This window comes from Notamacropus eugenii, chromosome 3 (genome assembly GCF_028372415.1).
Source record: "Notamacropus eugenii isolate mMacEug1 chromosome 3, mMacEug1.pri_v2, whole genome shotgun sequence".
Taxonomy (NCBI): domain Eukaryota; kingdom Metazoa; phylum Chordata; class Mammalia; order Diprotodontia; family Macropodidae; genus Notamacropus; species Notamacropus eugenii.
In genome coordinates, this window is record NC_092874.1 from 27,254,392 (window position 1) to 27,270,453 (window position 16,062).

The following is a 16,062-nucleotide window of genomic DNA, read 5'->3' on the forward strand; positions in this document are numbered from 1 at the left end:
AACCGCCCTTTTCCCATTCTCTGGCGATTCGGCTACCGCTTCCTTCTTCCTGCTCAGAACTTTGGTCCAACTGAAAGAGAGCTCTATATTGAAGAGTCCCAGGGCCTGGATTCAAATCTCACCACCTGTGTGACCTAGGCGGAGTCCCTATTTCTCAGTACAGAAGTGGGGGGTAGCTTCCAGCCCTGGAGCTGCGATCCTAGGGGCCCCCTCACAGTCCTCGGCCTCCCCCTCGTCCCGAGTCTGCCATTCGGGGAGTTCATCAGGGCTCCGGCCGCCTTGAGTGGGTGGTGCCAGCCCCGGGCTGGAGAGTGGGCTCGTTGGGCCCGCTGAAGCCAGGGGAAGGCTTCGGCTCGGTGGTCTCTGCCCCTGCGTGCACACTCGGGAGCCGCCGGCCAGGGGAGCCTGCCCTGCCAGCTCGCTGCCCCGGGTGTTGGGTGGTGCAGGCGGAGGAAGGGGGGGGCATGCGCGTGGGCGAGCGCGTGCCGACCCCGGCCCGGCAGCCTACCAGACTCCGACTTGGACACCTGGTCCCAAAGTCAATTGCAGTCCTCGGAGGGGGCGGGGCAGGGGGCGGGGCGGCCTCGTCCTCGCCGGCGGCCGCCATTGGCTGGCTCGCGCGTCCGTCCCACTCCTCGAAGCTCGGCTCGGGGCCGCAGGGTCGGTCTTGGGTTCTCTAGCCCCGAGCCCCAACGGACCGGAGGCGGGCGGGGGCGGGGCTAGCGCGCGTCATCGCCGGCAGGCCCCGCCCCCGCCCCGCCCCCGGGAGGCGGCCCTAGCCTTCATCCCTCGAGCTCCGCACACGTTAGCCCCAGTCCGTGGCCTCCCTCCTCCCCCTCCCCGAGCTCTCCTCGAGACCTCCGCCGCCGCCGCCGCCTCCGCCGCCGCAGGGAGCCCGCCGCCCGCCGCCGCCCTCGCGCGCGCCCCCGCCCCCCGCGCCCCCGCGCCCCCGCGCCCGCGCTCGGACGAACGTTCGTCCGCGTCCCCCGCGGTCTCGTCAGCGGCAGCGGCGGCGGCGAGAGCGAGGCGAGGCGGCGCGCGGGCCGGCGGGCCGGCCATGGAGGCGGACGGGGCCGGGGAGCAGATGCGGCCGCTGCTGACCCGGGTAACGACCCCCCGCCCCGACAGCCCCCTCCCCTGCCCCTCGCCCCGGGCCCGGGCCGCCGCCGCCCGCAGCCCGCCGCACAAAGGCTCGGCCGCCGCCGCCCGCCCCGGCCCTTTGTGTGGGTCGGCCGGGCCGGCCGGCGTGGCGGGGCGGGGCGGGCCCGCATCCCCATCCCGGCTCCCTCCCCGGCCGCCGGCCCAGCGGACCGGCACGGTGGTGGGAGGCCGGCGCCACCTGCCCCGCGCCCCGGGGGGCGCCCGTGTGCCGCGGCAGCGCCCGCACGTGCCCCTGGCCGGGGGGCGCGGGCCTTTGTGGGCAGAACACGTGGGCAGGAGCGGGAGGGGGGCGCGTGTGCCCAAGCCCCCCCCCTCCCCGGGGCCCGCCCTCAGGTGGGCTCCTCGAGGCTCCCAGCTGTCCGCAGGGGCCACTTCCGCCCCCCGACCGCGGCTCTGGGGCCCCCAAGTTGGGTCTCCTCTCGCCCTCGCCGGCCCGGTTCACGGGCTCCGGCCCCTGCGGAGGGCTCCATTTGGCCGGGCTTCCTCCTCCCCCGCCCCCCGGGTGTCCCCGCTCTTCTCCGGAACCCAGTCGTGTCTGCCCGGGCTGTCATTCACCGCTCCGGACCGAACACCCCGAAAACACCGGGGGGAAACGGAGTCACGGAGCGGTGAAGCCAGCTGGCGCGGCGGACCAGGACGTTCTCGGGGCTCAGGCGGTTCTGGGTGAACCCTGGCTGTGTGTAGTGGACTGGGCTGGGCAGGAGCAAAGGCAGGCAGTGTCGGTCGGTCGGACTAAAGCAGGCGGAGGAAAGGTTGTCTGGGCTAAAGTAGGAAACTTGGGGTGCATCCCTGAGGCGCCTCAGAGGGGGACAGGGGGCCGAGGAGGGTGGAAGAGGTCTGTTAGCATCTCCTTGGGCGGGGAGTGACCGGAACAAGCCACAAGTAACGAGAGGAGGACAGCGTGTGCCCCTTAGGGCGCCTTGGCCCCCTGGAAGTCCTGCCCCGGACCTCCGATGGCTGTGTCCGAGAAGCTGTCCTCAGTGCCCACTGGTGTTTGTGTCTGACCGAGCAGAGCAAGGCTGGCGTGGTCAGGGGAGCGATACAGAGATAGGAGCGTGCTTTGGTGTTCCCCGCATGCCGGCAGTGGTCATCTAATATGGAAAACATCAGTCCGCGTACGATATTGGGATCTATTGGTCAGTAATACGAGCTCCCGGTTTCATGCCATAATTTGATCTCTTCCAGAATGCCTTGACTCTGGCTGGTGATTGGCGTGGAGGAGCCATTTATCTTAGGAATAGAGCTTGTTTTGCTTAGGTTCCCAAAAAGCAGCAGTCACATCACAAACTCCCAATCTTCTCTGGTACTGGTTAAAACCTGTGTCACAAAAATTCTCTTTCCAACAACAAAAAAGGGGAGCCTCAAACTGATTTATTTCAGGTAAATGTTCAATGCAAGAAACAATTGCCAGTACAACAACAACAAAAAACTGAAGTTTTAGTTAGATTTGCCTGATGGATGCTGCTATGTACATGTTCACAGATGATAGTAAGAGAAAAATTATGAATTTTTATTTCTATGAATTTTTATTTTATGAATTTTTTTTTCCCACTGATCAAGCTAACACTTTTTTGGACATCTGCTATACCCATAGAACTACTGGGGATACAGAAGACATAAAAGACAGTTCCTGTCCCCAAGGAATTGACATCTTCTCTAGAGATAAAACATACATATGTACAAAATTAAATAGCAAAGTACATCTGTAGAAAAGATGTCAAGGCAGTATATGATTAATTGCTAGATTCATTATTTAGAAAATAATTACTGTAGGAATTCAGAGTAGGGAGAAACCACCTTAGATTTTTTTTTTCTTTTTATTGGATGGTACATTGCCACAAATGCATTGGCTTCCTGGGTCTTTAAAGAAAAGCTTTCTATTTGATATTTTACAAATGATTATATAGGTAGTATGGCAAGAGAAATATAGCAGGGTTGTAGTTACCTCTGCTAATTATGCTTATCTTAGGAGGTTATATACAATGAAAGGAAAGAGAATCTTTCTTCTTTCCAGATGGAGGTGGAAAAATATTGATCTGGATTGAAGAACTGATTGGTGTGGTAGAAATGTTTATAGTACAAGAGGATTTTCTTTTAAGAAAGGGTAGGTTATGAAAATTGAGGTATTTTGTTTCTTGTAGTTTGTTAAAATTCTGTGGCTTTGGAGAATTCTTTTGCAAGGTGGAAAGATGGTTCAGGTTCCAGTCTCCAGATTTACTAGCTGATGAGAATGTTATTTAGCCCCTCTTGCCATTAATATCCTCATCTGTAAAAGGGAAGTAATTGGTGTAGAGTGTTGTCTACATCTTAGGGCTGTTCAAAGAAAAAGTATTCTGGTACTAGTCAGGGTGCTTAGCCACAGATGTTTGTCAACATCCTGTAATGAGGTGGTGTGCTTCCTCTTTCCTGTCCCCTGTCTTATGTTTTGCCATAAATATGATATTTAAATTAAATAGGATATACAACTGGCAAAATAAAAAGAAAACCAGGTGTTTCAAAAGTTCTTGTTGTTTCCTTTAGCAGAAAGTGACTTCTGATTTAATGTATCTCTTTTACGTATTCATTTAACTGTATCTTTTGTAGCTGCTAATTTTCCTTTTGGTACTTTAAATTTCATAAGGATCAAAGATAGAATTTTATGTCTGTACAAGGACAAATAGTTCACTTTTTGAATGAGTCTTTTTTAAATCTTGGGATAAAGTAGGAGTATTTTCCTACATAACAATGAAATATTGACCTGTTGTGCTTTCAGTGATTTTATTTCATTGAAGGATTACTTGAGACTCAAAATTTGGGGAGATATTTTAGGAATATATTGACTATATCAAACACTTTTTTTTAAAAGGACCTGTTGGGGCCATAGTATGAGGCTGTGTTTGGAATTCTACTTACTGTTAATGAGCTTTTATTCTTTATGGCAGATGGTCATGTTGTTAACCAGTAAAGAAAAAGGGGATGTTAACCCAGAGGAAGAGCCAAGATTAGATCAAATCATCTTTTTGTCCAGTCATAGTTCATTTCCCAGAAAGTCAATGTTTTTGGTACTTTTATTATTAAGTTGTAAGCTGAGTCTTGAATTGTACAATTTTACAATTATTCTAGAACTAGTGTAGATAATCTCTAACTTGGACATTTCATTCAAAACAGATTCCCATTTCCTCCAACAAAGGTAACTGTGCATTCTGTTCTTTAGGTTAGAGTTTGAGTTTTAGTAGGCTGATTATAATTACTCCCTATATTCTAGAGTGAAGATGTTTGTCTAAATCACCAGTTAATCTAGACACACAACTAACTTGGTGTTCTTGATTCTGCAATCATTCCTTTTAGAAGTCTTTTTTCAGAAGTGTCAAAGAGTGAAACCCAAATCTGGAAAGTGACAGCAGAGATTACTGGAATTAATCAGTTCATCAAGTATTTTCTAACAATAAACTATTTACTTTAATTTTTAAAAGAGTGATGTAAACTACTTCCTTTAATTTTTGAGATTTATTGGTCTTTCTCATGAGTCTTATAGACTGGTTTGTTTCTGAATTTCTTTAGGTTTCTGGCTCAGTGTTGTCATTTTCTTTTTTTTTTTTTAACTCTAGGAATGCCATTGTTCATTAATTCTCCTGTTATATCTCAATTCAAACATTTATTCAGTGCCTACGAAATACAAAGTTTAAAAGAAAAGAACATTGTTGCTCTTCTAAGTGGGTTGATCTAGACTTTTAGATTGGATTGAATCTCTGCATTGGACATAATTTCTGCATGGAGACTTTGAAAAATGAAAATATTTTTGAAAATTCATGCTTATGTGTGAGAGGCCCACACTCTCTTTGTCTTTACAGATGTGTGATGGAATGCCTTCTGTGAGAATATAAAGGAAAGGAAAATTAATAATATGCTTTCTCTGATTATTTGCTTTGAATTAATTATCTTTATGCATTATGCCGTTGGGTCTAGTAAGAAAGATATAATGACACACTTTTTATTACATCATGATTTGTTCTAAAATTTTTTCAGTTGAGGAAAAATGACTAGATGACTTTCAAGAATTTTTCCTTTGTGGAAATGGTATATTCCTCCAGAAAGTTGGTAGCAGAAAGCGTTTATTTATAAAGGAAATTGATTTTTTCATGCTAACAGTAGAAAAATGCTTCATGAAAAACCAAGTCCCCCCTTCTCCTTTGTTTTTGTGTCTCCATTGCCTCCAAATATAGTAGGCACTTAATAAATGCTTGTTGATTTGGTTTTTAGTTGAAAAAATTTGGTGAAGAGTTTTAAGATTTCTTTGCTTATTAGTTTGCAATGTAGGCTATATTCTTTCTCTAAATCTGACCTTCCATGTAATTTACATATATGATCATTGGTGTTATTTTTCAGTATATACCTGTGTATATATGTCTTTCTCCTCTCAAAGGGATTTCATTTTAGATCCATAGTCTATATGGTATATTATAGAAATAATATGTTGATTATTGGGAGTTGTCAGTTGTCTGGATCCTGATGTTACTCATTTAACATTTACACAAGTTTTTTTTTTTTTTAAGCACTTTGTGGTACTTTCTTGGTTTTGAGTTCTTCTCTCCTTCTAATGCAGCCCTTTTCAACTTCAGACCATAAGAATTTCTCCCATGTTTGATGGTCTCCTGATCTACACTTTCAGCTCCAAGAACCTTGCTCTTCTCTCCTTTTGTTCGCATAGAGGTATGCTGGAAATAACTACTCCCTAGTTGATTTTATTGGAGGTGGGTTGTGTTCTATTTTGAAAATTCTTTGAATTCATTGTTTATCTTATAAGATGAATTAATGCTCTATAACATTCATTCTGTAAGTTAGAAATAGGATAAAATTAGTCTAATTTTAGTAAGTTCCTTGAGGGGAGGGTCTTTTGGGGGTGGGAGATCCAGTGCTTGGCCCTTGGCCTTGTGGATAGTAGGTACTTAATAGATGTTTGTTGAATAGGGATACTCTGAACTTTGGTATCTGGTATGGGGACTTTTTGTATCCTAGTTAACACGCCTTCTCATTCCATGTGATTCTTGACCATATCTCTCTCTAAATCTCCCCAGCAAAATCTACCCCTTATATTGGAATCTTTCTTCTCCTTTTTTAAAAAAATAACGGTGAATGCCAGCGCAGCACCGAGGCCTTCTCTCTGTCTCTTTTATTCTAGCTTTGTTTATGTATTTGATGCCTCTTACATTGTGTATGAAAGTCAGTAAAGTCCCCGTAATTGCATTTCTGACGTTTTGCTTGAAATTATTGGAATATTCTATTATTTATTGAATTTTAGTTGGCCTGTTGGCAGTTCTTTCCTTCTTACCAGCTCGCTGTTGATGCTTTGGAGCTGTTTTCCTGGTCCCATCTGAACATTTGAAATGATGATGCGTTGTGCTTTGGAAGATGACACTGTGTAATTAGAAGGTATTTTTTGTTAAAAACTGGTTACTTCATCTCTGTAGTTGCTTGGAGGTTCAAAGTCGTGGTTAGTTCTCTTTGCTCGGTTTGTAGGGATTTTCCTTTTTCTTCTTTAAACTTTATCATATATAGAAAGTAGTAGGGAAGAAAGCTGAATGTATGGAACTGGTTGGTATTCCTGATGTTCCTAATGAATGATCCGTGTTGTTTGATGTTAAGGATCGTGCAAGAATGATTTATTGATCTGGCACATAAGCTGTTAACAGTATGGAGTCTGTATAATGTGCAGATTCACTGGTGCGATTTGCTTAATTTTAATAATTTAAAAATTGTTTAGAAAACTTATGAAGAAAATACTCCATCTTCTAGTCAGTGACAGGCAGACTCAATTTTTAGTTGGTGTATCAGGGGTGATTCTCACAGATAGCTACTCAAAGATATGTGTGAATCTCCTACGAGTCTGTTATGTCATAAAGGCACCACATCAAGACAAAAGTTGCTGATACACATGTATCAGTAGAGTGAACATCTGAATCACATAATGTGCTTAACTTGGAGCTTTGAGTGCATTCGACCTTTGGAAATTATGAGTTTGCAGATTACTAATGTGCTGACCTACCTCTTGTTTTGAGTCATTTTCTATCCAGGTGTTTAGACTGGTGAGGTGGGGTGTAGAGTAAAGGAGTATTGGGGGGAGATTAAGGATGATATTTATGAATGAATATTTCAGGTATTTGTAGTAGGTGCTTATTTTTATTGATTTTTGACAGCTGAACTCTCATTTGGCTTTAAAAAAAGTTTATCAGAGATTCTGAATACTGAATATGTGAAAAAATTTTGCCTAGATTTTTTTATGTAAAAGAGAATCAGGTTCAGTTATATAAGTAGGTATTTTAAACATTATTGTATTTTTGCAGCATAACCTGTTTTATTGTCCTTGTACATCTATTTAGTCTTTGCTTTCTTCTTTTCAAGAATTTACAATAAAAGTAAAACTAGGTATTAGAATAATAGTGCTTAGTGGTTTCATGTGTCTGTTGCTTCATTTGATTTGATCCTTATCATTGGTAGTGGGTGCAATAGGCTGGGTCAGCGACTGTGTGAATTCCTTAATGCTGACCATTCTTTGGAAGTCTTTAAATTCACATTACTGTGATCTGCTTTAACGCCCCAAACCCTGTTTTGAAGAGGGAGGTTTTATCCAGGATTCTCAGATCCAGGCTGCTGGGTAGGGTAGAGTTGGGAAACAGAGGCCCAGTACAAACCATGCAGAAGCTGATGGCCAACAATCTTTGAGCTGCAAGGACGGAAAAGTAGGGGCACCTGAATTGGAAACCAGGGTGGGTTCCCTAGGGTGCTGATTGTGTAACCAGAGGCCATGATGGTGCCCAGAGGAAGCTAGGTGAAACCCAGGAGCCCAGTCAAGCTTAGGAGAGGCTCTGGGATCTGAGAAACAGAGGAAGGAAAAAAAGGCTTCAGTAGGAAGTGAGAAAAAGGCTGTTTAGCTAAAAAACATAATTCTAGGATTGTGATTTTTTGGGTACATAGATGTGCATCCCTAAAAGCTGGAATGTAGTTGGGCCCTCTGCTTCAACTTCTTGTGGATTCTCTTTAGTAGAAGAGCACTTGCAGGCCTCATTATTAACCATAAGCAGTGGCCACTATGGTCACCTCGGTGGGTAGTGCATTTTTTTCCTTCCAAGATTTCCCTGCACACCAGATCCTGGGTTGTGTCATTGCTAATTCTGTGGCCCAAAGGTAGTAAGCCATGCTCACCTTTGACTAAGAGTTTTGCTTCATTCAGTTCTGGGGGCTGCTTTCTTTCCAGCATTGTTGAGGCGTGTGGGGGTGGTAATAGATCCTGGCCTGCGTAATTCTGGCTCACTCTGTTGGTGGGTGGGGCAGAGACTAGTGAAATGCAAGGGGTATTTTATTGATTTGGGTATTGGGGTTGGTGGACCACCACATTTAACATGTGAACAGTGGGAAAAGATAACAATAGCTAACATACAGAATTAAAAAGATGCCCAGATTATCTCATTTGCCTTGCTTCTTGTAGATCTAGTCTGGACATTGACCTTGTCTGGAAGGAGGCTTTGTGCGCAGGGCCTATTCTGGGGTGCTCCCAGTGGGGACTCCCTTCAGTGTACTGTGTCCCTCCACTCTTGTAAAACCATCACTCACAGACCTGTCCAATGAATTGGCCTTTAATAATTAGCCTGTAGACACAAGTAGCTTAAAACTGAGGCATTTACTAAGATGGCATTGTTAGAACCATAGCTACAAAAAATTTCCCACAGTAAACATGAGGCATACTCACCTGTGGCTGTATACTCTATCCTTTCTCCTCCCTTCCAGCTTCATGGTGCTCCCCTCAGCAAAATGGATTGGCTGGGCAGGTTGCTGACTTGGGTTTTATGGACCTGTTGTTCTGTATGCCTCAGCTTCCCCTATTTCAGGGCTGGCTTTCTTCTGGACTGCCAGCAGTGTCACACCTCAATTGTCTGATGTCCCAAGGACTGCTGGGCCCCTTCCTCACTGGGTGTGGTTTCTTTACTGGAGGAGTATTTCTGCTGTGAAACCCCATGACTGTTTTGGGAGGGAGGCAGGTAGGTAACTTTATCAATTTAAGGTTAGTATACTAAAGAATGCCTTTTTTCTCATTTCTAAGGACTGGTTTACTTCTGAGATACTGGGGGAACTTAATTTGTGCCTGGGTACGTTAACTGAAAAAAACTTATCTTCCATCAGCTTTTGAATGTAGGAAGCTTTAAGTTGTTACACCAAGGTAATGTTTTAAATAACCTTTTAATTCTAGTAGGCTATTGATGAATTGATTAGTCTGTTATTTTGTGAACTTAATAAATAGTATAACCTCTTACTTCTGAGCTACCTCCTCTACCAAAGCATGGATATATCATATTTCTCTATCTGTATCTCTATCTCTGTATCGGTTATAGGAAGAATGAATTTTACCTCCCTGTGTTTTCTTAATGACTGAGAAAGATAGTAAACATGAAATCAAATTACTTAATTTCTTCTATCAGTAACAAGAAATTTTACCCAACTGAAAACTATACACTGAAAATGGCCATACTGATTGGATTGTTTTTGATGTCTTTTTTTTTTCATTTCAGATATATGAGGATTAATGTAACAGTGTATTCAGTTATTGAATTTTAACATTTGTGCAATTTTCACCTCCTGAAAGTCAGTGTTGTCATAGACAGCTTTTTAAATATCATGACAGAATAAGTAAAAATGACAAGAATTAGAGAATGTCTTACGTTTTATGTATGTAATCATTATAGTATAAATGAGATATTTGTGTCCAATAGATGGTGCTATTTCCTTTTTTTTTTTTTTTTAGAAATAAAAAGTACTTAGTTATTAGACTTTTGGTGTGGTTTCCTGCTCATACGTTTTTGTTTTTGTTGTTTTAATATTTGTATCTTCATAATTCAAGAAATATGAAGATTGATCGAAGAGAACAAGATATGTTTAACTTAGAGAAGAGAAGGTTGAGGGGAGGGGGGAACACATGGTAGTTGTGTTTCAAGGATTGTAATGTAGTTGAGGGATGACTTAGGCTTGTTCTTTTTGGACCCAGAGGGCTGACCCAGGACAGAATCAGTAACTGGAGGTGTTCAAGCTTGATATCAGGGAAAAAACTATTATAACTATTATATCCAAGAACAGCAGAGACTACCTCCAGAAGTGGAGGGCTTTTCTTCCAGGGAGGAGGGCTGGCTACTTGTTGATAGGGCCTGCTGTTGGATGAGGATTCATCCCTGGATCCTGATTCCAGTACTCTGATTCAGAGATTGAGAGGGCCGCCTGTACTTCCTTGTCTCCTCTTCTCCTTCCATGAGGAAGTGGGTATTAAGCAGGCAGCGTTACTGGCCAGTGCAACAGTGCATGTCGATTTGTTTGCCTGTTAACTCTTTTTTTTTCCCCCTTGACTTTTTGCCCATAGTAGTATGACCACTAATAACATTCTTTTTCCATTTCCCTCATTGTGCTCTTGATTGAATGTCAGGACAGGGCTCAGTTATGATCTCTGATTCTCTGGACTAATTGGTCTCTCTTTTGTCAGGAATCAAATCTGGCTCTTATGTTGTATTGGTGGGCTGGTCTTGCTACACAGAGTATGTGAAGGTGAGTATTTGTGAAAGAGTCTAGGAAGGTTGGCTGGAGCTGCACCATTTTGCTGCTAGACAGAGGAGTTTGTATTTTATCCCAGAAATAGGGAGCTCTTAAAGTTTCTGGAGCAGGATGAGGACTTGGTTAGAGTTGACCCTTTGGAAGATCAGTTAGAGAGGACAGAGTCTGGGAACCAGGAGTCTGATGAGGAAGCCGTGGTAAGAATTGGTAAAAAAGGCCTTGAACTAAGGTGGTGACTGGGAGAGATGCTGTGGCAATAGAATCAAAAAACGTTGAAGCTGATTCAATTTGGAGGGTGAGGGCACAGGCTGGAGGAGGTCAACTTCCAGGTTCCAGGTACTTGACATGATGGGGATGCTGGCAGCAGGAGGCAGGGGCTTTAGAGGAGGGCTGAATCCATGAGGAAGGCAGAGGGTTGGAGATGTCCCCCAGGCAGTTGGGGATGTGGGTCTGAAGCTTAGGAGGAAAGCCAGGCCTTCTGGGTTTATGCCTCTGAGAGTAAACAGTATAGAGATAAATGAGGTCACAGGAAAAAATAGAGAAGGTCAGGGTTGGGGGGCAGGGGTGACCTCCTTAAGGGCAAAGCCTTTTTTTTTAGCCTTTTTATCCCCAGCACTTAACACTGCCTGACACATAGTAAAGACTTATTAAATTCTTTTTGGTTATTTGACTCTCCTTGTTAGGGGGTTGACTGATGATCTAGCCAAGGAATTTGAGAGGGGAAATGTTCAGTCTAGAGGAGAACTGGGAGAAAGCAAAGTCCTAAAGAGACAAAGGAGAGAGTGGTTGATTAGCAAGCATTTATAAGCACTTACCATATATCCAAAGAGCCTCAAACAGCCCTTGTTCTCAGGCTTCCTTTCTATTTCTAATAGGGGAGACCATATGCATATAAACAGGTACAGAGTCGATGGGAGATAAATCTTAGAGAGGAAGGTTCTAACCGTTGGAGACATTGGGAAAGGCCCATAGAAACTGGTATTTGAGCTAAGTTTGAAAGGAAGCCAGGGATTCTAAGAGGTAGTCATGAGGGGGAGAGACATTCTAGGTGTGGGAATCAGCCAATGCAAGGGTTCAGAGATGGAAGTAAAACATCTCTTGTTTGTGCTGTGGCTTTCTTCCTAAGCTTCAACTGCTTAGGTGGGCATCTCTACCTGGATGCCGTATAGGCATCTCAAACTCAACCTCATTGCTCTGCTTTTGAATCCACTTTTCCAAATTGCCTTATTTCTGTTGAGGGTATCCCCATGCTTCAACGTGATCAAGGAGGATGAGGTGGATTGTTGGTAACCAGATTAGAAGGCACTGCACTGAACTGTATATGAGGAAGGGGAAGGCACAGGGTATAAAGAATATATCCCAGGAGTTTGGAAGTGAAAAGAAGAAAGTTGGAGAAGATAGGGTCAAGTGAAAGTTTTTTATATGTGTTGAATAAAAAATGTGGATTAGTATGACTTGAGCATGTAGCTTGGCAGCAGGAGAGGTCCACCAGATAGACTGAAAATAATAAGAGAAGGGGAGAAAAAAGGGTAAGCTTGGAGAGAAAGGAACAGGAAAGGAGACCAAGGGTTTAAGTAGAGGGCTTGGACTTGGAGGGGAGAAGGGGATGATGTATGGATTTTGAGGTATTGAATAGGGAAGAAGAGGGAATTTGGAAGATGACCTCTATTTTTTCTCTCAAGAAGTGAGGTACTTTGTGCATAGGGAGAGGGTGCTGAGATGTCCTTAGGTAAAGAGCTTTGGAACGGTGACTGTAGGGGGTGCAACAGAGTCAAATAACGAATAGTTAGGATTGCTCTGAAGGGGTAAAGGTCTGTTGCGATTAGGTTAACATTAATTTACAGCGGAGTCAGCTAACATTACTGTGTGACTTAGCTTCCAATAGCAGCATTACTATCTAGGAACTAAGGGTAGCCAAGGTTTAAGATTTGGTAAAACGTGAGCAGAATTGGGACAAAGGGGGAAAAGATTTGAGAGTAGAGTATATGATTAAACTGTATTAATTGTCAGCATAAGATTTTAAATAATTGCATGTGAACAAGATATGCAGCATACACCAGGGAACAGCTTCCTGTAGAAGGCAGGATTTTATAGTGCAAATTATTCTTTTAGCTATGCTCACTTCACTGTGTGAAGTATCAATCTTTTATAAATCTTATACATCTGTTCATATAAGTCTTCCTAGGCTTTTCTGAAGCCATTCCCTTCATTATTTCTTACACCATAATAGCAGTTATTCCATCATGTTTACATTGCCATAAGTTGTTCACACATTTCCCAATTGATGGGCTCAGTTTCCTATATGTCTTAGAAATGAGACCATTATTGAGAAATTTGCTGCAAAGATTTTCCCCCCAGTTTTTTGCTTCTTTTCTAATTTTGTTTGATTTTTGAAAAGTCTTTCAAATTTCTTTTGAAATTTGTTTCATGAATTCATTGATTTCTGTTTGATCTATTAGAATTTTCAGGGAGTCTTACTTGGTAACGATTGGTTTGTCATTTTCTGTGTTAAGCTATTATATTTCCCTTTCTTTCATTCAGAACTTTTTTTCATGATTAAGATTTCTCTTTGATTCATTCATTTCAATGGAATGGACTGGAAAAATTTTTTTTCCTTTGACCCTATAGTTGTTATGGAGTTATTTTCTTCCGGTTTGGATTTCTGAGTAACTGTAGTAATTCTTTATCTTGGTTTTTCTCCTAACTTCAACCTTAGTTCTGAACTGGGGCTCTGTGCCAAGTCAGGCTCTAGCCCAGGTTTAGACTCATGCCCATGAGCACTAGATCTCGGAGTCCTCACTGGTATCTCAGGACAAAGTACAAGGAAATGTCAATCCCTGGGCCTGAGCTTTCCAAATCTGAGCCCTGTCCTGCCAGTGATTTTGGAGGTCCATTCAATGGGTTTCCCACCATCCTGGTTCTTTCTTGAGGTAGCACTCTGGGCTTACTGCCTCTGGAAACAGACTCTTACAGGTCACAAGGGTCTTTTTCTGCGTATTGGGAGACTTCTGTTTTGTTTGCTTGTATTGGCTCTTTTAGCCAGCTCCTCTCCCCCATGCCCATAAGCAGTAAAGTCTGTTTTGTTTTACAGTTCTGGGGTGGAGGAAGTAACTGTAGTTAACTGTAGTTTCTCATTGGATAGTTTGGTGCTGTTTTTAGGTTTTCACTTGAGTAAATGTGTGGGAGCTTGATGCTTGTATGTTCTAGCGGCTATCTCAGCTAGATGTCCTCCCTACCTCTTCATGTTGCACTGTTCACTTTTCATGTTGCACCTTCTCTAAGGATATAGGATTCTACTCTTGGAATCTGGAACTATTTGTTATGTTGGATTTATCTTGTTTAGTTGCGGAAGACTTTGCTGGTTTTCCGAATTAATTGGTAAGTGGATGGTTGCTCTTCAGATTACATTTGTTATATAACTTTGCTATTAGGCAGTTTATTATAGGAGACTTAATTGTATTTCTTGACTAAATTTGTAACTTTAATTCTGCATTAGTTTAGGTGTTAGTACACATCATATCAATGAGACTGAGGACTCATTTCAGTTCTGCATCAACCATTATATTAAGTAATTGCTTTGTGCAAAGGCAGAATGTTGTAGCTAACTGGCCTTGGACTTAGAAAGACCTGAGTTCAAGTTTCAGCCTTGACATATGCTGGCTTTGTGACCATCTTGGTTAGGTCACTTAATCTCTCAATGCATTAGGCACTAGCCTCAAAGCTTATATATTGCAGAAAAACATCCAACTGAATTTGAGAGAAAGGGATTCCAGTCTCTATCTCAGTGTTTAAAATGTTAGGTTCTGGGGATATAAATGTGACCCAAGTATAGGCTTCATGTGACACCTTATAGGTATCCCATGTAGTGCTCAACATTGCTACAGTGCCAGAAGCCGCACTGACGCCTTCCTCAAGCTTACAGAGAGAGGGCAGGGTGTGTTCTATTAACCATGCACAGTGTTTTAAATACTGGTGATAAAAATGCAGAAGTCCGACTGCTCTATGATTAAACATTCTATTGGAGATTTACGGAATATTTACAAATAAGGAAATATGGGATGTTTAAAGAAAACTCACGAATAACTACCTTATTAAATGGGGCAGAGGGGTGGTCAAAGTAAGATATGTAATTTGTCCACCAGATGGCGCTGTGCTCAAGCCACTGGCCCAGTGGTTTTATTCCCTCTCTAATGCTTGCTTAAGAAATAATGGAATTTAGAGTTGCAGTGGACCTCAGCTATCATTTATTTCAACTCATACCAGAAAAGGAATCTTCACTATAACAGACCCAATAAGTAGTTACCCTAGTTTAAGCTAAGAACCTCCAGTGAAGGGGAACCCACCACTCCATAGTCAATCCATGCCATTGGTTATTAGGAAATTTTAACTGACATTAAACCTCAATTTCCCTTGTTATAACTTCTCCCTATTGGTCATGGTTCTTTGGCCAGACAGCACATTTAGTTCCTCTTTGTGATAGCCCTTTACATACTTGAAGATGGCTATCATGTCTCTTAATAGTTTTCTTCAGGTTAATAACATCTCCAGTATTTTCAGCTGATCCTCTTACAACATAGACTTCATGCCTTCTCCGGGTAGTCTCCAGTTTATCAGTGACCCCCTGAAACTAAGGTGCCCAGAACTGAACACAGAGCTCCATTTGAGGTCTGATGATGGTCGAGTATAGAGGGATTGTTAACTCCTTAGCTCTGGAAGCTAAATTAATCCATCCCAAAGCTGCTTTAGCTTGTTTTGGCTGTTACATACATTGCATTGCTGTGTCAGATTGAGTTCCCTCTCAGTTGTTGCTGCTGTAGCTTAAACCTAATCTGGTTTATAATAATTCATAATTCATCTGGTCTTTACAGTATGTGATATCCACTCAAAACTCTTCCTCATCTAGGCTGCCCTCTGCTATATGTTCTACAGCTTGTCGGTGTTCTTTTCAAACTGTGGTGCCTAGAACTGAGCAGAGTGGTCCAGATATGGTCTGACCAAGGCACAGAGCAACTATCATCTCTTATTTTTCAGGTAGCTAATTTTTAAAAAAATTCAGTTTTATTTTTATTTTTACTTCCAAATTCTCTTTCTTCCTTCACTCCCTCCTCTGACTATTGAGAAAGTAAGGTAAACAGTATTGATCATACATATGAAGGTATACAAAACATATTTTTTAAGTAGCATGTCTTGTGTCTGAAAACTGCCTGTTCATGTCTTTTTCACCATTTATCAACTGGGGAATGGCTTTTTAAAAAAAATAAATTTAGCATAGTTCCCTATATATTTGAGAAATGAGACCTTTATCAGAGAAATTTGCTGCAAATTTCCTCCCTA

The 16,062-nt window shown here is 43.0% G+C and overlaps 1 protein-coding gene across 8 annotated transcripts in view; it reads left to right on the top strand.

Moving 5' to 3' along the window:
• The first annotated feature begins 953 nt into the window (after positions 1-953).
• The window catches only part of SLC4A7 (solute carrier family 4 member 7), a 122,048-nt gene continuing 106,939 nt past the window's right edge, over positions 954-16,062 (top strand). For 2 of the 8 annotated variants that reach the window (XR_011976580.1, XM_072651132.1), the window contains exon 1: positions 955-1,105. Coding sequence is in view for 4 of the 8 variants with exons in the window: in XM_072651132.1 (XP_072507233.1) it covers positions 1,058-1,105 (48 nt within the window). In the remaining 4 variants the exon portion in view is untranslated. Of the gene's footprint in view, positions 1,106-1,434; positions 5,892-16,062 lie in introns of those variants that run through there. The other 6 variants (XM_072651137.1, XM_072651138.1, XM_072651136.1 and 3 more) reach the window with 5 other exon arrangements.